The sequence below is a fragment of the Chinchilla lanigera genome, unplaced genomic scaffold (genome assembly GCF_000276665.1).
Source record: "Chinchilla lanigera isolate Chin_1 unplaced genomic scaffold, ChiLan1.0 scaffold00144, whole genome shotgun sequence".
In the NCBI taxonomy this organism is placed as follows: Eukaryota; Metazoa; Chordata; class Mammalia; order Rodentia; family Chinchillidae; genus Chinchilla; species Chinchilla lanigera.
In genome coordinates, this window is record NW_004955545.1 from 1,443,649 (window position 1) to 1,468,166 (window position 24,518).

Below are 24,518 nucleotides of genomic sequence, written 5' to 3' on the forward strand. Positions count from 1 at the left end.
TTCCAGATCTTTACTTCTCTGCCTCTTGGAAAACTCTGGTTGCTCCCAGCTCACACCATCTGGCTGAGCTCTTTTCCCCTCCCCAATATTAAGAACCCCATCCCAGATTCCTTCTTAATTCCTGAGACATTGTCCCATTCCGCCTCTTCACGCACTTCCTTTTGTCAAATTCAACAATGGCCTCGGCTATTCAAAGCCTGTGTGTGTGTGTGTGTGTGTGTGTGTGTTGGGGGGGTACTGGGGATTGAAACCAGGGCCTTCTCACTAAACTGCATCCCCACTCCATCCTTTTTGAGACAGGTCTCACTAAGTTGCCCAAGCAGGGCTCAAACTTGTAATCTTCCTGCTTCGGCCTCCCAGATTGGTGGGACTACAGGTGTATACCAGCATGTCCAGCTTGCTCAACGCCTTCTGCCTCCTATCCTCAGACACCAGCTCCTATGGACATAGCCTGGGCCTTGTCATCACTAGAAGCTGTTCAACCTGTCAACTCACATGCTAACCGAACCCTCTAAGGTGAGTCTCTCAAATACTCCCTGTTCCTGCCAAGCCCTGATAGGCCCATTAAACTCTGTACTGTCACATCATCTCTGCCCTATAGATGACAGGTGAATAATTGAAGATGCCAATGGGGGGAGGGCTTGTAGGGGGATTTGGAGGCCACGACTTCCCCAGAGACTAGCAGAGGATCCTCTGTGGGGATTCCCAAGGCTAAGCTCTCATAACCCCATTACCAGTGGCTTGAGTTCCTGCGGCAGCTCCTGGGAGCACCCTCTGCCCCTCCGGTCCAGTCCTCTACAGATCCAGCTTCCTGTCCCTCCTGCTGCTGCCCCCCTGTGGCCACCACTAGGCATCTCTGCAAAGCAGCTCCTCCAAACTGCTCAGGTTCAGCGAGCAGCTCCTCTAAATCTCAGCTCAAGAGGGAGAGGAAAGGAGGACAGGAAGGGAGAGGACCAGTCAGGACCAGTCAGGGGTCAGCAGCCCTAGGATCCAGGCTGCACTCTGTCCCTCCAAGCTTTATGGGCTTGGACAGGCACTTCCCTCTCTGGGCCTCAAGTTCCATCTCAGAACAAGAATGGGACTGATGCTCATGAAGGGCCAGTATTCTCCTGTCCATAAACTGTAGCCAGTGGGGTGGTCGTCAGTGGCCACAGAGGAAATGCTTCCAGGGCAGGTGCCCAGGTAGCCGGAGGGTTGGGAGGTGCAGCACACAGACCCAAAGAGAACACACAGGAGCTCAAGTTGGATGCATCTGAGGATCTGAGCCAGCAGGGCAGGAGATGGGGAGGGCTGAGGCCTCAGTACCCTCAGATGCCTCCCAGGGCTACTGTTCTCCCCCGTCCCTGCCTAGCTATGATGTGATTGTAGGTGAGTCACCTAATCTAAGTTTCTTCATCTGTTAAATAGTCTTACCTCCTTCCAAGCCCACTTCTCAGGAGATAAAAGGTACAGAGGTACCTTTAAGTTAATGGCCCTATGTAGATGACAGGGTGTCCCGCTTCCTTTATGCAGGCCTCCTGTCATTGTTGCTACCCTAGTGCCTTCCCACCACACTGCCTCAGCCAGGGCCAAAGGCCACATTCCAGAGGAGTAGGGCTCAGTGGCCTTCTGAACCCAGGGCAGCTGACTGACCTCCCAGAGGGGTCCTCTAGCACTTTCCTCTCCACGGCAGTGTGTGGCTTCAGGTTTGTGCTTGTCCTGCCCCAGCCAGATGACCTGCCCCTCTCACTCTAAACAAGGTCTCTGTGATGGCCCGAGGGTGACTCACTCTTCTCTGCTGGTGCCTCCCCACAGGGCCCGTGAAGGTTAGTGTCCCCTGCTGGTAAGGTCCTCTGCTAAGCTCCCCTGCCCCAAGGTAGGTAGCAGGGACGTGCAACTCAATGGAGCAGAGAGGTGATCTACTGGTGGCCCAGCCCTGTCCCTAGGCTCATATTCCGCAAATCAAGCCCAGCACCCCTGCCCACTCCACCCCCATGAAACTCCTTTCCCAGCATTGCATTGCACAAGGACATTGTCACCCACTTACACAGAGGTCAGGAGGTGGAATGTCCTTAACTCCTCCCTCTCCCCTGTCACCAGGCATCCAAGGTCACCAGACTTTTTTTTTTTAATGAAATGAGCAAAAATCAGTAGCAAAGTGTATTTGAAAAGGTAAAAGTGAAGAGTGAGAGAGAAATTGGCTCTGCAGAATGAGCTTGGGCTGAGTAAAAGAGGGAAAAGCAAGATAAAAGTACACCCTGGGGAAAACAGGGCACGTTATCCTAAGGAGAGCCATGATAGGCTTTTTTTTTCCTTTCAAGACAGGGTCTCGATGTGTAGTTCAGACTGGCTTGAACTCACTATGTAGCACAGGCTGGCCTCAGATTCACACCAGTACTCCTGCCTTAGCCTCCCAGTTGGAATGCTGGGATTACAGGAGTGTGCCACCACGTCCAGCTGGTCACCAGACATTCTAATTCATGGCCCTAAGCCATCTGCTTTCTGGGTGCTGACTAATTCTGTCACCAGCTGATGTGGGTTTTTTTTTTTTATGATAATAGAAAATAAACTTAAAATGACAGTATAGCTCTAAGGAGGGGCTGGGAAGGGGCACAGTCTGACAGAAGGGTGCAGGCAGGCCTACAAAAAGAGACTAATTCTATAGAGTGTTATAGTGGGCTTGGATCCACTACATTATTTTTTCAGTCCTGGTTTCATAGCTCCAGAGGAATCCTCAGAACTTGGTGGGTGATACAAGTCCCATGGGAGGAAGGCTCATGGTTTGAAGGGCAGGCTCAGCCATGCGAGGAATCCAAGGTGTATTGGTCAGCTTTCCCGTAGCTGGAACACAGTATCCATGAGTCACAGCTTCAGAGGTTTAGCTTCATCTAGCTCACAGTTTCAGAGGTGTCAGTCCATGGGCAGCTGGTTCCCAAGGCAGGAGCATCATGGTAGAAGGATGTGGTGGAGCAAGGTTCCTTAATTCTTGATGGCCAGGAAGCAGAGCAGAGAAACAATGCCAGAGGGGAAAGGGAGAGGGACCAGATACAGTCTGGTCAGGCCTCTTGTGACCGCCCCCCAACACACCCAGAAGTGTGCTCTACTAATCCCCTAGGTGGCTCTCAAACCAAGCTGACACAACTAAGCTTATCCACCCCGCAAGGTGACCACAGGTTTAGCGCAGTGGAGACTTTCCAGTGTAGGTGTCCTCAGTCTTAAAGAGCCATGAGACAAGGCTGGTAAATTTGGGGCTGAAAAACCTTGTTTTACCAACTTTTACACAGATACTCCCTAACTAACATGCCTAAATGCAGAGCTGAGAAGGATTTCACTCAGATTGTATAAAATGAAGGTCAAGCTTTGTTGTACTACAGAAATCTGTAGGCCCAAGAAATTACAGTTTTGAGCAAATTCACTTTTAAGTCCCTGTGTATCTTAGAAGAAAACACAAATCATTTCTTTTTTTTTTAGATAGGATCTTGATATATAGCCTAGGCTGGCATTGTACTCACTATATAGCCTAGGCTGATCCTCCTGCTGGGATTAAAGGCGTGCACCAGCACCCTCAGCAAAATCATGCTTTTAATAAGTAACCAGAGCTGCTGCGATGGTGGTGCATGCCTATAATCCCAGCCCTAGGGAGGCTGAGGCAGGAGGATCACCAGCCTGGGCTACAGAGTGAGTTCAAAACTAGCCTGAAATACATAGCAAGACCCTGTCTCAAAAAAAAGTAACCAGAGACAAATCTGGTTCTACAGTCTGTAATCCTAACACTTGGGAAGCAGAGACAGGAGGATTTCAGTGCATTCAAGGGCAGCATGAGACCTTGTCTCCAAAAAACAACAACAAAATAGTTGGTGGGATAGCTCGGTGGTAAAGCATGTGCTTACCATGCATCATGCCATGAGTTCAATCCCCAGCACCATCAAAGAGCCAAAAAAAAGTAAGTCAAAAAGAAAACAAAGACCAGAAAAAGAAAAGGGAAAGAGTAGCAGGTTAAAGGCCCGCGAGTTTGTCTTCTACCCCTATTGTGGTCTCTGTGTCATGACTGTGTCAATTCTTCCTGCCACCCCACCCTGGGTCACACCCTCTAGTCCATCCTCACGCAGCTGGCTGGCTGCCTTACACCCTTGTGCACCCTCTCCATACTGGTGTCTCTGCTCTGAGATACCCTTGGTGACCCTTCCCCTTTCCTAAGCCCCCCGAGACCTGTGGGCAGGCTTGTGGGGGAATTTGTTCCCTCTGAGCCATCTGGCCACAGGCTGTTCCACCTTCCTTTCACTTCACCTTTGAAGCAGAGAGGTCCTCTCCCCATCACGAAACCCTGTCATCCTCCAGGATCCGAGTCAGAGGCTGCCCACCCAGTCTGCAGCCTCCTCCTGCAGCACTGAGACAGCATGAGCAACATTATTCTTTGTGTCATGATCCAGTTAGTCTCAGGGACAAGGAATGAGCCCACAGCACCCAGTACAGTGCTGGGACTTGGGAGCTGGTTGGCAGCTTTTCCCTGCTGGCTCCTGCTGCAAAACCCTCTCTCCCTATTTCAATAGCTCACAGAGGCTCTCACTTTCCCCTTAGAGGTTAACTGAAATAAAAATAACTACTATTTTAACAGTACAAGCCGGGCGTGGTGGCGCATGCCTATAATCCCAACACTTGGGAGGCGGAGGCAGGAGGATCACTGTGAGTTTGAGGCCAACCTGGGCTACAAAGTGAGTTCAAGATCAGCCTGAACTGCATAGTGAGACCCAGTCTCAAAAAGACAAAAACAAACGAACGAACAAAAAGCAGTACAGTAGCTTCTCCATGTCCACAGGGTCCACGTCCATGGATTCAACATACCACAGATAGAAAACATTTAGAATCAGCCGACTGTGGTGGCACATGCCTGTAATCCCAGCACTTGGGAAGCTGAGGCAGGAGGATCATTGTGAGTTCGAGGCCAGCCTGGGCTACAAAGTGAGCTCAAGTCCAGCCTGAACTGCATAGCAAGACCCTGTCTTGAAAAGACAAAAAAAAAGAATTAAAAATCATGTGTGAGGGGCAGCAGTACAGCACCTGCCCAGCAAGCGCAAGGTCATGAGTTCAATTCCTGGTACCAGGAAAAAAAGAAAAAAGAAAGAAAAATCGTGTGTGTTCTGTACATGTGTTATCCATGTTTACTAAACGATACGGCAGAACAACCGTTCACACAGCATTCACACTGCATCAGGTATTAGAAGTCATCTCTAGATGAATAAAGTGCATGGGAGGTTGTGCGTGGGAAATATGTAAATATCATGCTACTTTATATCTGGGAGCTGAGTATCCATGGGTTTTGGTATCCACAGGGGGTCCTGGGATGAATCCCCCAGAGATACGGAGGGATGACAGTGTGTTCCAGCTTCCAAAGCTCTCTGTTGCTGGTAGTGACTTGTTTAGGAGAGTAGTGACTTGTTTACCATAGTGTCTACTTTAGTGATGGGAAGGCTGAGCCCTGCCACAGCAGGGGATCTTACCCAAGGCACTTGATGGCACGTAAAGACCTGACACTCTGGGGTTCTTTTGTTTTTTCACTCTGGGCTTTAGACATCAAACTCTGCTCCGACCAAAGCTCTACTTAGAAAAGAGTCTTGCCTTGGCCAAGAAACACTGGCACTGCGAGCTTTTCTTCTGTGGTGTCCTGTGTGGGAGGGGTCAGGTATCTATTGTGGAAGCAAAACACTAAAAAGCTGGGCTGTAACCTTATGGGTTCCCCTGAGGGGAGGGACAGGACGCCCAGACAAGAGCATGAGTGGTTCGCAAGAGGCTTTTGCAGCTCAGGAAGCTGAGGGGTGTAGCATCGAGCGCAAGAGCAGGTGTTATCTGAGCAACATCTCCACTCCCACTCTTCAATGTCCTGCCCAGGCCCCTGCTGTCAGCATGTGATGGGACCAGGGACATCTGTGGCCCAGAACAAGTCTTGATAAGATTATCTACATCAGGATGGCCCTTGAGGTTCCCATGGCAACAGCCAGCCAGCCCAATGTCTGTCCTTGGGCCCAGCAGAGGAGGCTGGGAGCTGCTGTCTAAAGCACAAGCTTTAGCCCTCTAGGAGTCCAAGAGGGTGACAGACCCACCGCCACCCCACTTGCACCCCAGAACAGGTGGGACTGAAAGGCAGTGGAGAAAGGCTGGCTCCTAGAGGGAGGCAGGGAGAGACAGGGGAGATCCCAGAGGAGGTGATAGGCCAGGGGATATGAGTGGCAGAGGGCTAGGCTGAGGGCATGGGAGGAAAGGGTGGCTGGAGAAGCCAGGGAGAGGAGTGAGGGCTAGAGAATGAAAGGCAGGGAAGGGAGGAGGAATAGCACAGTAGGGGCCCATTGGGAAAGGAGTCTGGGGGACTGGCCAAAGGAAACAGAACTTTCCCCCTGAACTGGAAGGCCCAAGAGAGCTACTCTTATGTTAATGATTCCCTTGAGCCCCTGGGCTGGGCCCTTAAGGTGGTGGGGGTAACATTAAGGGAGCTCCCCTGGAATGGACAGAAGCCAGGTACAGCAAAGGCCAAGGGCCTAAACTGGGAGGGCTCAACTTAAGACACTGGAAGCCCACATGGGGATGTGTAGCAGAGTCCACAGCATCAACCCACCCCGGGCTGGCCGGGAACGGCCCCCATCCACGTAGTGAGGAGAGCGCTATCCCTAGCTCCCTCGTCTTTACATACTGGCCCCTGGTCCAGACACCATCCTATGGTCCTGTCCTCCCCAAACTGACGTTTACAGAGGTTCCTGGGTGTGATGAAAAGGGGGCCTCACAGCCAAGGGCACCCCGGAAAGGGAGGAATCAAGCAAGTGCCTCATGTTCCTAGTGCCCTGGCCCTTCCTAACATGCTGCTTGGATTATGGCTTTTTCTGATTCCCTAGTTTGCAAGACCTCAGTTCAGCACATCTACTTCCTGACTGGGTAAGGAGGACCAAGGGGCTTGGAGAGACACCCTCTCCCCAGCCTCCTGACAGTTCAGTGGGCAGAAGGAAGTGGCTCCTAGAAATAAAACCCAGAGGCCCCAAAAGGCTGAAGTGAGAGCGAACACCCTCTGGGAACCCAGGAGGTCATGTGCACCCCTACCCCTCGGTCCAGGACAGGACAGAGCTCCTGCCAACTGCCCAGCCTGCCTTTCTTCTCACCTACCCTAGCGGCTAGTCAGCCATTTAGGCAGCCAGGATTTTGACCACTTCCAGAGGTGACTAACAAGAACAGTGTAAAACTAAGCCTCCAAGGATCAGTAGTCCACAGAGCCTGGTGCCCAATTCAAGCCCTGGCATTAAGCCAGTCTGTACTTGCTTCTCCCAATCTCCATTCCAGGAATAGAAGACTCCTTCTTAAAGCCGTCCATCCTGGGAGGAAGTTCCTCCCTAGGCCTAGCTGCAGGATCTCCTACTGTAAGATCTGGGCTCCACTGAACGCAGCCTTTCAGCACCACTGGGTTGCCAGGCCCTTTTTCCGGTACGCACTAGACAACAAATGTTTGCACAGTGAGTGTCCCACCCACAGCCCTGCCTGCCCCACACCAGAATTAAATGAGCTTATACACTTAAATTCTTTAAAGTGTCCCACAGCACCTGCTGAGTAATCAGAAATCAGTCACTGCCCCCTTAAATAAAGTGAGCCTGTGGTCCCGCCCCTCCTAATTGGCACACTCCCCTGACCTGCCTCACCAGCAGATACCCAGGGAGGTCAAGGGGCGAGCCCAGTGAGGGCAGAAGGTCTTCCCAGAGAGGACTCTGGGTCTCCGGTAGAGAACTGCCAATGGAGAAGGCCCCAAGGTCAGTGGGGGGGGGGCACAATAGCTGGAGAATATGTGAAGCCAGCGACCCCCTCACCTCCCCAGCCCTAGACACCACATTGGGGTGAGGGCTTTCTTCCCTTCCCCTATCTTGCTTCAAAGATGGCAAAAATTTGAGTGCCAAAACCAGGACAGCTATCACTTTATTTAATCTCTTTCTCAGCCCTTTGATCCCCTTTTTGGAGGATGAGAAACCCAAGGGTTACAGAGATCAATTTGCCCATGATCACTTGGCCCAGAGTTGGGCCCAAGGCTCACACTCCAAAGCCAAGGCTCTCTTCTACCCACTCTTCTACCTCTCCTAGGGGCGCGGGCAGGGCAGCTGTGAGCACTGAGTAAGTTCCAGCCCAGAGCGCCTGGGCTTGGTGAGAGGGCAGGCGGGGGAGAGAGCAGGGAGAAAGGCTGATGCCGGGTCACAGACACCCCTGCCATGAGCCTGCAGTTCACATGGTGAAGTTAGGCCACGTGAGAAGCAAGGGGAAAGGGACTTCACCCTCTAGGGACAGCTGCTTCCAAATCTAACAAAACCCCAGAGCAAGCCCTGGTGCTGGGCCTCCTGCCAGCGACTCTAGTCAGTCCCAGGGGGCGCTGGGTCAGCGTATACAGCGGGAGGCACACAGAAGAGAGTGAAAGCTCTCTGGCTTCAGAATCAGAATGCCTGAAAACAGGGCCCCCTCCCATCCCCACTTCACACGGGCTGGTGCAGTGCCCTCACAATCGGGCTGCAGGACCTGTGCCCAGGGCCCTCAGCATTTGCACACATTTGCATAAACAGCAGGCAGGTCCAGATAATGCCTCTTCCACAGAAGGTGATATCAGTGCAGGGCTGGGTGCTCCACGCTCCTCTGTGAAGGATACCCAAGGGCACCAGGCAAGCCAGGAGAGGCCAGCTGAATGGTCCATTGAAGCCAAGAGTCAGATACTGCCATGATCATGGAGCCAAGGCTGTGCCCACACACGCAGGGCTCAGCCCCGGTGGTAGTGGTAAGGGTGATGGCTGTGCTCCTCCCTGGGCCCCACAACTCCAGGGCTCCGAAAGTGCTTGTGTTTCTTCCCTGACCTGTGGAGGGGACATGGAATGGGAGGAGAAAGAGGCCTTGAGGAGCCAATACCATGTCGAGAAGGGGATTCCAAAGAGGGGACCCTGTTTCTCCTAATGAAGCCAGCCCAGGCAGCCACTGCCAAGTACTGGGGGAGGCGGGTGTGGTGGTACATGGCTGTAATCCCAGCACTTGGGAGGCTGAGGCAGGAGGATCATGTGAGTTTGAGGCCAGCCTCAGCTACAAAGTGAGCTCAAGGCCAGTCTGAACTGCATAGCCAGACTCTATCTCAAAAAGACCAAAAAAAAAAAGAACTGGGGGAGACTTGGTTTTCCAGAATGGAGGCTCCAGCTGGGGAGGCAGGAAGATGGGGTCTTCCATATACCCCAGGCCAGCAGGTACAGGAAAGGAAGGACAACTCAGGAGAACCCCCTGCCCCACCTCAAAAGGGAACTCCTCAGGACTCGTGGTCCCCAAGGGAAGGCAGGAATTACATCTGGATGCCTTCTCGAAGGCAAGCAAGTTGGGGCCAAAACCTGGGAGAAGTTCTTAAAGACCCCAGCTTAGGGCCCTTGCTCCTTCACAGTCCTCCCAGATGTACCCATCCTGTCCGAAAAGACTGGGGTCCCCCCACAGCTACCCACCTTCTTTTCAGTGCTTTGTCTCCCAAAAAGTGGCTGAAGATGAAGTCCTCAAAGTCATCTACCTCATCGTCATCACCGGTCTGCCTCATTGCCACCTCCTCTAGGCTGTCCTCCAAGGCATCCACGAAATCCCGGAAGCGCAGGCGGTCATGCCGGAAGACACCATCCTCACCAAAGTAAGCAGGCGAGAGGGGTAGCTCCTTGGCCAGCTGCCCAGCCCAGGGAATCTGCTCAAGGTATGTCCTCAGCAGAGAGGCCAGCTCCTGTTGCCGCACTGGGGCCAGCTCTGTGCCAAAGAAGGCCAGGCCCTCCTGCCGGGCACATCCAGCCACACCTGAGCAGCCCTGGGGTGCCTTGTACTTGCGCCTCAACAGCTCCTTCCAGGGGGGCTGGGAGTCATGACTGTCTTCAGCCCCTTCTCTCCCCCAGGGATGCTTCTGCTTTTCTCCAGAGTGGTGACTCCCACTTTTCCATGCAGGGTCTTTGGAGTCCCGTCGTTTCCCACCCTTCTGGCCTCCCCACCGCTCCCCCTTTGGTTTGTCCTCCTTCCACCTCCCTGCCAGCTCCCTGTCCTCAGCCCCAAAGCTCTTCTTCCTCTCCCAGCCAGACTCCTCCTTCCTATGCTTCCAGTGCTCAGCCTTCCTGTTCCTCTGCCCATCGTGCCACTTCTCCTTTCTTGCCCATCGGGGCTTCTGATGCCAGGCCTCCGAGGCATTGGCAGGGACCCCAAGGTCCGGGCCCCAGTTCTCCAGGCCCTTCAGCGTCTGGGCCAATCTGTGGCCCAGCTCAGCCAGGCCAGCACGAGCGGAGTCCCCTCGGCCAGCAGCCAGCAAGCTCTTCTGCAGGTCTTGCTGCACGGAGCCCAGCAGCTGCCGCTGTCTCTGCAGCTCCCTCCTCAGCACCTGGGCCTCCTCTTCCAGCTTTGCCTTCTCCTCTAGGAAGTCGGATCCCGGCTCCTGGCCCTGGTGGCCTTGCTCTGTGGTGAGCCTGCCACCCTGTGGGCCGTGGCCCCGGCTGAGGCACACCCCATCTGGGCCCTGGATGCAGTCAGCCCTCAGCTCCTGGAGCCGGGTCCGCAGCTGCTGCAACTCTGCCTCCAGGGCCCGCTGGGAAGCCTCGCCCTGCTGCAGGGCCCCCCGGAGCCGGGCATTCTCCTCCTCCAGCCCTTTGGGCTGTTGCATCAGGCTCTGAAGCTCTTCTTTCTGGGCCTAGGATGTGGTTAGGGATGGAAGAAACCATAAAGAGTCCTTGTCAGGATGATGCCTTTTATCTCAATTCCATTCCATAGAGTGGACAGGCAACCAAGCCTTTTTATGGCCTGGAACACCCAGAGGATTTGATTCTCAGTCTCCTCCCAGTGCCATTCCTACCCTAAGCCTTGAATCCCCAAATTCCACCCTGGGCCTCAGCATCTATGTCCTCACACTTCTTAGGTTCTCCTAAAAGTAGCCAGTATGTAGCTCCAGGCGCACTTCCAGCTCCCACACCCAGAGCCAACACTGTTAACTGACCACAGCACTTGGCATGAGCCTTGGATGTTCTCCTGGTCCTTCTCCGCACAACACTCAAAGGAAGAATGTACCAGTCAATCAGAGGTGAAATGCTATGAAACACACGTGCCAGCCCTGGTACAGACCTTGACAGGAGGAAGGCGAGCACACTAGGAAAGCTCAAGGTGTATGGGTGGAAAGGGGAAACTCCTTTTCAGGATGGACACTAGGACAGACACCTGGATGGGGAGGGGGCTAGCTAACTGAGCCCATACCCTCCTTCCTGTTCCTACCTGCAGCTGGGCCTGCAGCAGCCGGATGTCCTGGTTCTCCTTGGCCAGCCTATCCAGCAGCAGACCCATGTTATGCAGGCTGGGCACACTGTCAGTAGAAACTGAGGCCTGTAGCTGTTCCCTTAGTCCATCCTGAGGACAGAAGATCCAGCTACTTCATGCTGTCCCACAGCCCAGCTGCCTGGGTTCTCCCTACCAGGCCCCACACCTGTGGAGACGTATCTTCACACGTACCTGCCCATCTGCCACAGCATCCACCAACTCGGTGTTGGAGCCAGCATCAGGGAAGACCTGAGGCTCTGCTTCGTCCATGGGCCCTGCAGGAAAATGAGGTCCTGAACCTAGCCCCACCCCCACTCCCAGGCACCCCCTCCTGCTGTGAATATACCCAGGTCCAGCTAGGTAAAGGTGTCACCTGAACAGCTGACAAGGTCAGAAAGTGGGAAATAATGTGCAACCCCAAACACACTGCTCCCAACCCAGAGCACACGCGCATGCACACACACACGCATGCACACATACACCAGACAAGCACAAGCCAGGGCCCCTCCCCACTCACCAGTCTCCGACTCTGAGAGCCCACCTGAGGATGGAGAGGGAAACCTGGTGAGGCCTCAGGGAAGGGTATAGTGAGGTCAAGGCACGAGCAGACAGGACAGGTGAGGTTCCACTCACCGGAGAAGAGGAGGATTCCCAGGCCCAGCAGAACCAGGGCCCCAAGAAGGCACATGTTGAGTGAGATGCCCAGCTCCCCGCTGGCAACCTCACCCCTGGCCTGGTCCTCCACACCCAAGGCTGCCACTGTCTGAGGTGGGCTGAGTTGGCGGCCCCTTCGTCTCCGCAGACCCTCCGTGTCCACGTCAGTGTCATCCTCACTGGTGGAGCAGCGGCCCTCCTCCCTAATCCAAGCTGGGGATGGGAAGAGGACAGTGAAGCCACTGGAGAGGCAGGACACAGAGGGAAGTGGACGAGGGCACAGAGAGACCCCAGCCTGACCGTGGAGAAGGCACACAGGGACCCTGCCCATTCCTGCTGGGCAACGATCACTGCCCCTGCCCAGACTGGAGATAGGAGACACGTCCTTTCTATCTATAAGTGACAAGAGTCATCTGGGCATGATGGTAAACAACTGTAATCCCAGCACTCTGGGAGGTTGAGGCAGGAGGATTGCAAGTTTGAGCCCAGCCCAGGCAACTTAGTGGCTTAGTGAGACCCTGTCTCAAAATGAAAAATGACTAAAAGAGCTAGGGTTGGAGCTCAGTCCAAAGGCTCTGGGTTCAATCCTTTGTACTACAAAAATAAATAAATAAATAAATAAATAAATAAAATAATAATAGAAGAAGAAGAAGGAGAAGGAGGAAGAAGAGGAGGAGGAGGAAGAGGAAGAGGACAAGAGCCACTTTCATTCTGAAAAGCACCCTCCTTCCTCCAATGTGTGCCTCGCATCAAGTCTGTGCAGTGCTTACCATCCTGTGGGACCCCTGGGGACCCTCCGGCTGTGCTTCTCGGTCTGCCACCCAGCTCTTCTCCACTCCTGTAGACAGCAGTGGTCTTCCTGGCACCTTCTCTAGTTCTCTGCTTCTCTATCCACAGGGTCACAACCCTCTCACCCGCCACACTGAACCCCCACTACAGCACACGAGTCCCTGACCTGCAACCCTTCCTGGCCTCCTAGGAGATCCAGACCTGTGTGTCTGAATGCCTAGGAACTCCCTTCCAGATCTCCCTCAGGACCAGACTGTCTCTTCTCTGGGTCCCTCGGTTCAGGGAAAGGCACCACAGTGGCCATCTGGCCATCGTACGCCTTCCCTCTTCTCTTTACACCAGAAGCTTGACACTTGCGTCCATGAAGCCTCCAGTCCATCTTCCTCACCCCAGAGAACTGCTTCGATTAAGGTCACTGCAGGGGCTCTGAATCGCCAGGCCCAGCCTCTGCCTCTCCCTCCCTGTCCCCAACAGAAGCGACTCCTGCATATGTGTCCCACAGCCACCCCGCAAGCTCTGTGGATGCTACAGCCTTGGCCCAGAATGTTCTCTTCTTCCTGCCCTCCTAGTTCCCTCTCCTGTACTCGAGGGTCCGCTCAAATAGCACCTGCAACCACCCTGCCTCTCCCTTACCCTCAGCCTGTTCCTGACTGGACTATTCCCCTGTCCCTCGGGAGCCCCTTCATTACACCTACTTTCTATGCCCTCCTAGGCCTGATTGGCATCCTGGTTCAGTCTGGCCTACCTTTTTTTTTTGGTACCAGGAATCAAACTCAGGACCTTGTGCTTGCCAGAAAGGCGCTTGTGCCGCTAAGCTATATCCCTGGTTGGTCTACTTCTTACAGTCCATAAAGCACCTACTTTCCCTCCTCCTGGGCTGGGGAAGGGACTCTGAAGATGAGGACTGAGTTCTGGAAGCAAGAAAAGAGGAGGCCCCAGGGCAGAGGAGAAGAGTCAACCAGGTTGGGCCCTGTCATGGGATACTGATCCAATCACTGAAGCTTTCTGAGCCCAGTGTCTTTAGTGGTAGAGAAAGGACCTGAGTACATGCCCCAGCCATACCAATGGCTGTCCCCTCTCTCACATATTCCAGGAGGAGGCAAGGAAAGGGACTCACCTGCTCTGGGGCTGGAGGGCAGGCTCTGTAGGTCGTCCAGGTCATGTGTGTCCGGGCCCAGGCTTGTTGCCATGGAAGTCTCCTGCAAGTCTCCCTGGACCACTGTGTCTCCTGGGCCAGGGGACTCCACATCAGGACCATCTCCTCCCACAGCGACCTGGTGCGGACACAACTATGAGCAGGATCCACTCCTGCCCACCTCCCATCCTGCCCCAGATGAAGGTCCTCACCTTGGCCTCAGTCTCCTCAGGCACAGTGGGACTAGTCTGGGGGCTTTCCGTCTGGAAGAAGTTCTCTGTGGTAAGAGAAAAGGCCCAGGAAAAAACACTGCCCCCAGCTGAACTTTCTACTCCGCCTCTGGCTCCCACATACCCCTACCAGGCTTGAAGATTAAGCAGCACCCCAGTCCCCCTGGAAATGGGAACCCAGGGGAAGAGCTACACCACCACGCTCCATACAGCCCCGTTACCTTCTCCATCCAAGGTCCCAGCTAATTCTTCACCATCTTCCTTGGAGGGGCTTTGAGACACCTGGGGAGCTCTCTCAGACTCAGGGTCTGTCCTGGGTTCTGGGCCCAGGGTCTCCACAGGCAGGTTCTACAGGGAAGGATTAAGCATAGAGCTACTTACAGGAAGGACAGCAGGACAAAAACAGGAGCTGGGGTACTCTACTGGGGTCCCTGGGGCCAGCTGCACACTCAGGAACCCCAAACACATCTCAAAAGAAATGACCACTCAGTAGTGACCTGATCCCAAGTGGGCCCAGCTCAGCAATTTCCTAACCTCATGGCTGCTATGAGAAACCCACAGAGGCCAGGTTATTAGTTGGGGTGGGAAGATAAAGTTTCCTGGGTACCCAAGGGTCAGAGTCTGTTCCCAGGGCCACTCCTCCAGCTGCCCATCTGCTTACATTGTCCAAGCTTTTCTGGCCTTTCCCTCCGGCCCAACATTCCCACACACACACACCCATTCCCCAGCTGCTGCTGGCAGAAGCCCAAGTGCCCAGCCACAGACTGCCTGACTCCTGTGGTGCTCATGGCACAGCCTCCAGCCTGGCCAGACGGCCTCAGCCTCTCTTCCCTCTGCATACCCACTGCCGGCCGCCCCGCCCATGGCTCCTGTAACCCCCTCCAAGAATAATTCTTGATCTTAGATGTTTCTTTGCAACTTTCATATCATATTTTTCTCATAGCTGTCTCTACAATGCAAGACTCATACCCTCGCTTTCCAGGGGAAGACAGGCGAAGTGGCTTCCCCAGGTCCCTCAGCTGTCAAGTGCACTCCAGGAGGTAAGGGCTGCCTGAGAACACTGTGCTTATCCAATGACCACCTCCCTTCCCCTCTGCCAGCAAGCTCTAGGCCAGGTGTCCTTCTCCAGTGTCACTGCTGAAGTCAACTACTCCTTTCCAGCATATGTTTTTTTGTTTTTCGGTCTTTTTGAGAGAAGGTCTCACTATGCAGTTCAGGCTGGCCTTGAACTCACTTTGTAGCCCAGGTTGACCTCAAACTCACAGTGATCCTCCTGCCTCATCTTCCCAAGTGCTGGAATTAAAGGCATGTGCCACCACACCTGGCTTCTTCCCAACATATCTAAAGACACAGGGTCTGGGCTTTGACACATTGCCAACCTCCCACCAGCTCCAGCCACTAATCCCCCACCTCACCAAACCCTTTTTTTTTTAATTTTAAAAATAAAAGAAGAAAAACATATTAACAAACAGCCATCCATTTACAGAATAGCATAAAAACAATACAAGCAATACTGAATTACAGAACATTTAGGTTCTTTTTTTTTTTTTCTGTACCAGGAATCAAACTCATGACCTCAGGATTGTCAGGCAAGCACTTATGCCGCTGAGCTACATCCCCGGCCCTCAAACTCTCTCTTTCTTTTCAGGAGCACAGGACCTCTCTGGATTCCTGCCCCACCAACTGTTACCTGCATGGTTGCAGGAGCCTTCAAAACAAGGTCCCTTTTCCCACACAGTGGCTTGCCCCTCTTCCAAGGCAATCACTGTCCTCTAACTCAGGGCCCTTCACTAGACTGCCCATGAGGAGGAGGTCTGGCTGCCTCACCAGGCCCCTAGGTCTCTTCCAGGTGTTCCTAGGGCCCACCCACCCTCACTCCAACACTGTCTCCAAGGGTCTCCTCATAGCCTTCACCCACATGCCTCTCCCACTGTCACCTCAGTAACATAGCTCTTACTGGTCTCCCCACTAGAACTTTTTCCCTGTTCCTGTCAGCTGACCTAGCTAATACCCCTCATTTCATGTATGAGCCAACTCCCAATAGCCAGCCCTTGAGGCCAGATCGCCTCTCTGGAATTCTTCTAACAGGCAGCGGGAGACAAGAGGAGATGTAGGGGACTATCAGGACCAAGGAAGGGGACATATCCAGAAAGCAGCCTAGCCCTGAAGGAACCACCCTCCCCATGTGGTTCCCAGGCTTGCCCCTCCTACCTCTGCACCGGCAAGCACCCAGCTATTATCCGAGTCAGGGCAGGAGGCCATAGCTGCTGAGGTTCCTGAGGCTGCTGTGTCTGCCACCTGCAAAAAAAATGCTATCCTAAGGACCAGAGTTCCCTTCAGGAGAGAGGATACATAAAGCAATCTTGGCTGGGTTTCAAAGATCAAGGGCTAGGCAGCAGCACCCAAGCCCAGGCTGGTTCTAGTCCTTCTGACCCTGATACCTCAGCTCTTCTGAGCAGTATTTACCTTGCAAAAGAGCACCTGCCAATAGCCACAGAAAAGCTGCCTCTTCGGGGATCCACAAGGCCTTGGAAAACTGAACAGACCTTGAAAGGTCAAAGGCACATAGGGCTGGAAAGGCCCTGGAGAACATCCAGTCCAACTCTTAATGTTATGGGCAGGGAAGAAGCAGCCCAGGAAAGCTGACTGACTTGACTTTCCAAAGATCAGCAACTAAGAGTCAGGAAAACAAAACAAGTGGCCCCCTTCATAACATCAGGCAAAAAGAAAAAAAGAAAAAATAATAACATCAGGCACCTCCAAAATCACCCCCTCTTCTCTCAGGGCCTGGACAGAAGATGTGATGGCCTCCCACAACCTACACACTGCCGCCGGTCCTCTGTGTGGTCTGGTTCAGGGGTTCACAACTCCAGCTGTACACTGGCTTCCTACGACTGATTCAGTGGGGTAAAAGCCCCTCAGATGATTCTCAAGTACACCCAGGGCTGAGAGCCACTGGCACGAACAGATCCACTTGGATGCACTTCTGACCAATCTCCTCATCACTCTCTCCGCTCTAAATTCTAATTTCCCTTCTTAGTAATCTGGAGAGTTTGGTCTTAGGGAACTTGAAGGTGACCAGGAAAAGAGACATGCAGACTATCATATATAAACCACTTCATAGTTTATATAGACAAAAATAAAGACCCTGGTGCTACCCACTGCTAATTAGCTCTGTCTTGGCAGGGTGGGGGCATGAAGCAAGCTGAAAAGAGAAGGACCTCTCCTTCAACAAAGGCCAAGGTTGTGCCCTTAGGCTGAGAAGCTTCGATCAAAAGCAGGCACAAGAGTGGACTGACGGATTAGCTGACCCCTTCGAGTCTGCAACTGTGATCCTTTCAAGGAGGATAAATGAACGCCCAAGGGACAAGGGCAACAAGTAGATGACTCGGTAAGGAATGCTGGGAAAGGGGGAGGACAGCAGTTCTACCCTAGAAAACAGGTACACTGCCCCCCCTTGTCTGATCTGGGTTTAAGCCTGTGTGGTGCCCTGATAACCTCCTGTGGCTCTTGCCGCTGAAGATCTAAGCCCAGGATAGGTGACCGACACCTGACAACGCCATCCCATCCCCTATGCTCATGCCTCTCATACACACACACACCCATCCCGCAGAGCCAGGGATGTGCAAAGCCTTTCTCCACCCAAATCCAAAGGGACACCAATGAGGTGTCCGTGGAAACCCACTGATCTAGCACTGTACTGGCTTCTGGTCTTGGCCCCTCCCCTATTGTTCTGTCATCTTCCCCTTCGCAGCCAGCACAGTTGGTGCATATAACTGTTAACAGGTGGTGGCAGGAAGGAAGTGGTAGCAGCTTGGGCTGCAGTCCCTGTTTATCCCTAGATGTGTACAGCCTGCTTAGGTCCTCCACAACCAGGTACCATGGCAACCAGAGTGATGTCAGACAGACCCACAGTCTCCACGGAAACCAGCAATGGTATTTGGGTCACCAAGACAAACACTTCTAAAATCCAAACATGGGTCAGTTTGGAACCTCTGCAATCAGGGTCCCAAACCCTAGACTTTTCTCTTGGCTGTATTCATCCAAGATTCCAAAATATACCTCTGTTCTCCCAGGCCAGCATCTCACTGCCTTATTTGGAAGTCTGGTCTGTTGTCTGATGTCCCCGCATCCCTGCTGTTTTGAGAGCTTTTTCTTCTCATCTATGTCTCAGAAGAAAACCCACTCCCTCCCCACTATCCCCTTCCTTTCCATTCAGCAGGATTCAACAAAAATACTCTGAAAGGATCATCACAGACTGCTGCTATTTCTAAAACACAGCTAAAGGGGGAGCTCTCCCACTCTGTACAAAACTATGAAATCGCGCCTCTATTTTCAACCCTTCTAATAGTTGTTCTCGCAAACTCTAATGGAAAGGACCTAGGGCCACAAGAAATTGCCTGGGGAACCCAGAGCAAGTTCCTGCTTGGCAAATACCCGCCCCTCCTTCCCCTAGCCCTACGTCCTCTAAAAAGCCGCTCTGTGGATCCCAGGTGGCAGCCATGCCTTCTAGAGCTCTGCCCTTTTTCCCAGTAACCCCTTCCCACAGAAGGTCTGAGGGCCCCTTCCCAGCCAGGGCATTACCTGACCCGACCCAGCTCTCCCTTCCGTCTTCAGCTTAACTTGTTGCTGCCTCCCCAGGTTTCCAGCCGAAGGAAGTGTGTGGCTACGTCACTGAAGCTTGACCAATGAAAAGTCGACTTCCCGCAAGGGGCGGAAACTTTTGGCCAATAAGAGCTGGAATTGAGAGCTGGGCGGGGAAGAAAGGGGAGATCTACGCAGCCTCTAACCCCTGGTTTACCTGCTGGTGGGTCACTGAGGTCCTAGCAAACTGGACTTCAAGTGAACTCAATCTCTTTCCCGTCGTCCAGAGCTTATAGAGGGAAGGCGTAAACTGAAAAGCAAAAGGTTGTGTCTCCTAAAGCAAGGACAGGGACCACAGGACAGACAGGGACAGCTGTAGGATGGGGGAGGGGAGGGGAGCGGGATGGGTGGCGATGGTGTTTAGAAATAGCCCGCCTGCCGCCCTCCCTACTCATTACAGCGCAGGCTGTTCGCGGGCGCCACTGCTACTTTAAAAGGGGATGGGGGAGGGGCCCTGAAAAGCATCCAAAAATCAAATCTGTTAGACGGGAGACAGGGCCTTCCTCACAGTTGGAGCTACACTTGACCCCAAACGACAGGGAGGTGGGAGGGTGGGCACTAAACCCAGAAGAGCTCCAGCACAGCTCTCCCAGGGGCCTCAGAGCCAAATCTGCCTGGCTCCAATCCTGGCCCAGGAATGTGCTCAGAAAGGAAATTCGGTTTCTCACAGCTGGGAAGGAGGAGCGTGAGGAAACACAGCAGCTTATAGCAGTACCAGCTCTAGGACCTGAATCCCTCTGCCACCATCCAGCTTCCAGGGACCCTGGAAAGTAGACACCCTCACCGGCTAGGCATTCTTCCCAGCAGTGACTGTGGCCCATTCTAGCCTCTTTGCAGAAAAACAGCAAGGACTCTACATGTGGATTTTCAAGCCATTTTATTAATCCAACCATACAAAAGATCCCACATCTCTGCCACTCTACTTTCTTCCAAAAAGTAGTGGAGAGAGAAAGAGGGGGCAAATGGGACAGACACTCCCCAGGAGCATTTTACAAACTGTGGAGGGGAACACAACACAAATGTAGCAACAGATAAAAGGGGGGGGGGGCAAATAGAAGCACAAACACAACACAAAATTGGGCAGGGGGTGCTGCCACCGAGGCTGTTTTGGTGTGGGGGACACCAAGAGAAAAGCCCAGAGGCCACCTGCTTCCTTCTTACAGCCTCAAAGGCTGCCTCGCCCCAAGTGCAGGCTCTCCTCTCCACCTGCAGGAACTGAGAGAAGAGGGGGTAGGGAGCAGCAGAGGGTAGCATCTGCCACCACACCTAGGGCAGAGGGCCACACCTAGGCCTGACCTCCCCACCCCTCTGAGGAATGTGCACAGGAGCCTTAAGGAAAAAGAGGCTCTGAGCAGGGCCTACTAGCCCCATCACTGGCAGGCAGTGCTTTAAAAATAAAAACAAATCAAGCCCAGTGCAGGATTTTGGCTGAGAGGAACGAAAAATGCTAGATCACCAAGCTGCAGATGGTACAGCAAGGAAAGAGAAGTAAAAAACTTGAGGCTTTTCTCTTTTAGTACCATGGCGTTGAGGATCCTGCCACTACCTACTTACACGAGGCTGCAGTAGGGTTTCACTTGGACTCTTTTATCTGGGCGGAAATGAGGTATGAGGGCTCTGTGCCCCTCCAAGCTTTCCTTCAGTGCAGCCAGAGGGCTGGGGAACAAGAGCTGAAGAACAGAGCGGAGTATAATGTGCAACAGATGGACAAGGGGAGGGCTGTACCACCAGAGTCCAGGCCTCCAGGACAGCCCCAACGTCAAATATTCTGCTCTGCCAGACCACAAAGCCCAATTTTTGGCAAAAAAAAAAAAAAAGTCACTAGAAGAAAAAAAGCAAGCTGAGAAAGGACCAGTGACTTTGGTATGAGGAAGATATGTCCTGACAGCATCTCTCCCCAAGTCACCAAGACACTGCCGCAGCCAGGAACTCCTGCCTCTTCCAGCTATTTGGTACTCTGAGGGGGAGGAATTGGATAGCTCTGGGAGAGGTAACAGGGAGGGCAGAAAAAGGGAGAAATCCCATTTATTCCCTAAAGCTGTCTGCTACAGCCCACAAAAGGGCTGTGGTAGGAATGGGAAGAGATCCAACTCTCCTACCCAAGAAACTCTGAACCCTTTGACTCCAAAACCTGAGGCTGGAGCTGGAGGGCTAGATAGGGATGTTAGGCACAGGTGTTGGGGCATCGGTCATCTGCAGTTAGGACACCCTTGCCCTCCCCTCTGGAACTTCCTCCATCTTTTCTCCTGCAGCCACATCCCTAGGCCTCCAGATACAGCCACAAAAAATGGCTCTCTGCTCAGCAGGGCTTTGGTTTCCTGAATCTATAGATCTCAACGCACTAGTTTCCGGAAAAGTGAGCAATCTGGGCTCTTCTGCCCACCCACCTCAGTTCCTCTTCTGCCCTGGAACTATTATATTTCTGCTCCATGGGGATGGGAAGCCAGTGGAAACAAGACTGAAGACCCAGACAAACACCCTGGAAGAGCAGGAGGGACACGTGCACTTCTCCAGGCCGCCTTGCCAGTGTCACCCATCATTAGCAGCCACTAGCTGCCCCATGCCCTCGCGGATATAGACAGACTGGATCTCCTTGGTCTTGAGGCAGAGATCGCAGGCCCACACGGCAGAGGCCTCAGTGGTCAGCAGCCCATAGGCGTTCTCAGTCATGCCCGTGCACTCACGGTGGAACCATTTCTGGCAGGAGGCTTCACACAGTATGGCATCCTGGTCATCGTTCACCTCACTCCGACAGGCACCACATGGGTACACCAGGCCTGGAGGAGGCTGGGGCCCTGAGCTCCCACCTGCCTTGCCAGTAGGTGCCAAGCTGTTGGCATCTGGAGTGCCCCCACCTCGCCCACTACTGTTTGGCGGAAAACTGGGCTGATTCCCATTAACAGCAGCAGCCGGGGAGCCTGAATGGGGCTCCTGGGGGAAAGCAGTGGGAGCGGGGGGATTCAGGGGCTTCCCCCCATCCTCACCACCAGGGCCAGGAAAGCCAGGGTCAGGGCCAGGGAAGGGACTGGTGTTGGGGGGCAGGCTGGGGAGCCCCTGCCCAGGTCTCTGAAGAGAGGGGCCAAAAGGTGTCCCTGGCTGGGAAAAGCGCTGGGGGAGAGAAGGAGGGCCCAGGTCCCCTCTGGGAGGCTGTCCCATGGTGGGTGAGATCATGGGGCCAAACCCTCCCACTGGACCTGGTATCATCTGCCCACCAGGAGGGCTGAAATTCTGACCTAGAGATTGGTTGAAAGGTTGGCTGGGGAAGTTCATGTTGCCAGGGGGTGGGTAGCCAGGGCCCTGGGGGGGCATGTTGAAAGCTGGTCCCATCGGGTTGGGAGGGAATGGGGGAGGCTGTCGACGAAGTGGCTGGGGTCCCCCTCCACCCCCAGTGCCATAGCCTGGTGGTACCTGGCCTGCCATGCCCCCTTGTACACGGAAGCCTCCAAAGGGCACAGGGCTGCCAAGGAACGGAGGGGCTGCACCCCCCACTTTGGGGGTGCCGAAGTCATCCTCGAAAGGGTTGGACGCGACCAGGTGATCCACCATGGGAGTTGGGGGTGGTGCAAACTCTGTCAGGTGTGAGTATGCAGGGCCCTAGTGGAGAATGGAGGAGAAAAAGAAGGTCAGGGAGGAAGACAGAGCTGAAGCAGAAGAGCACCACAAAAAACACACACGTTGGGGGCTGCTACTGACCAGCTCAGATCTAAAATCAAGAAAGCCTTGAAATGCAACAGAAAAACAGGGGGAGAACAAAGCCAACACAGTATAATATCTATGTTTTGAAAAACAGGTAGAAGTACACTGAAATACCAGCTCTGACCCTGAAGCAAGTTTTTCTTTTCCTTTTTTTGGGTGCAGTACTGGACATTGAACCCAAAGAGTGCTGAGCACTCAAGGAGGGTTATCCCTTTTTTTTTTAATTTTTATTTTGAGACAGAACATCAGTAAGTTGCCCAGGCTGGTCTCAAACTTGCAATCCTCCTGCCTCCTGAGCAGCTGAAATTACAGGGGTGTACTATCAAGCTCAGCTTATTTATTATTTTGGGAGGCAATACTGAAGATTGAACTCAGGGCATTCATACTGAGCTACATCTCTAGTTTTATTGGTGTTTTGTGTTTTGTTTTTTATCTTTTTCAGTCAGGGTCTTACTATGCAGTTCACACTGGCCTTGAACTCATAGTGATCATCCTGCCTCAGCCTCCCAAGTGCCACCATGCCAGGCCTTCTAGCTCTTTATTTTTTTTTTTTTAGACAGGGTCTCACTAACTCTCTAACTTGCCCACACTGGGCTCAAACTTGCCATCCTCCGCCTCAGCCTCCCAGACTGCTGGGATTACAGCTAAGCACCACAGGCCCAGCTAGTTCATTTAACTTTTTAAAGCCTCAGATTTCTCATCTGTAAAATAGGGCCAATGCATACCTCCCAAAACTCTTAAAAGCACTTTAGCACAATCTTGGCACTTAGAAAAGGCTCAGTATTGTAGGTGTTTATGATTACGAAGGAGGGAATCAGAACAGGAGACATGAGGGGGAAGACTGTAACTCTACCCAATAAGACCTTTAGTCAAATCATAATTTAGTTTATCAAAAAGTTGACAGAAACACCCAGAAACACAACAAGCCCGAGCGACCACTTTCTCTGTTCCCTGCACCTGATGGAAGACACAAACCAAGCAGCAGAACCGTTAGAGCGGGCTGCTAGGAATCATCCCCACCACCACACCGCCAATCACCTGAGTATTTGACTTCCTTCGTTTCTTTTCTGGGCTCTTCATTTGCAGACCTGGAAGAGCAGCAAAAAACAAACACAGGCGTGTTTCCCTACGGTTTCTCCAACCTCCTCTCACCCAGGAATTACTTTAACTGCATGCTTGCCTCCTTAATTAACACATACGGTACTAACAAGGCGTGTTATACGAAAGATGAACTGTATGACCATACTCTCAACTCTCTTTCTTGAAATGACAGCCCATCTCCTGACACTATCAGAGTCCAAGTGACTCCTTAATTCCACGTGGCTCCAAACCCTGAAGTCAATCTGTGACACCTTCCCCTAACCCCTGAAGGGCCACATCCACTTAGCCTTTTCACGTGGGCCTCTCCTCAGGCCCCCACCCACCAACCCTCCCTCCGAGGTTCCCAAGCCCTGGCCTCCCCAGCCCCCGCCTCTCCGCGCTCTCACCGGCCTTGCCCTGCTTCCTCCCGGTGCTGGGCGGCGCAGGGGGCGGTGCGGGGCCGCCACCTCCCTCCAGCTTGTCCGGTGGGGGCGGCGCCGAGGCGGCCATGGAGTGGAGGACCTGGGTCAGCGGCGGCAGGGGATGGAGGCGGCCTCAGGCCGCACCATCGCCCAGAACGGGAGTCAGGGGCACCACGAGCCCCCGAGCTGCAGCCAGCGCGCGGCACTGCGCGGCGCGGAGCGCAGGCTATGCGCTCACGGGGACACCAAAGACCGCCGGCGGCGGCGGCGGCGGCGGCGGCGGCGGCGGCAGCAACCGGAACCGGAAGTCGGCTGGGCCACCACCACCGAGCGCCGCACGGAGGGGAGGCGAGGACAGGGCACGACCCGACGCGGGGGAGCTCGGGTGGGAGAGACTGTCGCTCGCCACGCCAGTGGAGGGCTGCTTCGTGCCACGGGCACCGCCCGTCCAGCTCGGCTAGGTTCGGAGGCGCCCGCAAGTCCGGCCTGTGGCCGGATTGTACCACCTGGGCGGGGGCCGCTGCCGGGAGCGCGCGGACCCGGACGCGCGCCCGGGAAGCCCCGAGGGCCCAGGGTTGG

The 24,518-nt window shown here is 53.7% G+C and overlaps 1 protein-coding gene and 1 long non-coding RNA gene across 4 annotated transcripts; one reads left to right on the top strand and one right to left on the bottom strand.

Moving 5' to 3' along the window:
- The first annotated feature begins 313 nt into the window (after positions 1-313).
- LOC106147342 lies at positions 314-8,689 on the top strand. The gene is made up of 2 exons (XR_001232192.1): positions 314-516; positions 7,300-8,689. It is a non-coding gene; the product is annotated as an uncharacterized LOC106147342 (long non-coding RNA).
- Positions 7,893-24,208, bottom strand: Pbxip1 (pre-B-cell leukemia homeobox interacting protein 1). Of its 3 annotated transcripts, XM_005411530.2 has the most exons (14): positions 23,925-24,208; positions 23,476-23,525; positions 22,150-22,335; positions 18,899-18,991; positions 16,309-16,395; positions 14,319-14,445; positions 14,080-14,144; positions 13,850-14,006; positions 11,923-12,156; positions 11,807-11,830; positions 11,482-11,564; positions 11,248-11,379; positions 9,465-10,672; positions 7,893-8,840 (listed from the first exon to the last, which is right to left on the bottom strand). In XM_005411530.2, exons 1-14 carry the CDS (start codon positions 24,025-24,027, stop codon positions 8,747-8,749), a joined length of 2,643 nt encoding a protein of 880 aa, XP_005411587.1. In that variant the 5' UTR covers positions 24,028-24,208; the 3' UTR covers positions 7,893-8,746. The 3 variants fall into 3 exon arrangements, with proteins under 3 accessions (XP_005411587.1, XP_013363790.1, XP_005411588.1); XM_013508336.1 differs by lacking the exon at positions 18,899-18,991 and having other exon boundaries at positions 23,925-24,206; XM_005411531.2 differs by lacking the exons at positions 18,899-18,991; positions 22,150-22,335; positions 23,476-23,525; positions 23,925-24,208 and adding an exon at positions 18,682-18,787 and having other exon boundaries at positions 7,906-8,840.
- Positions 24,209-24,518: the final 310 nt, after the last annotated feature.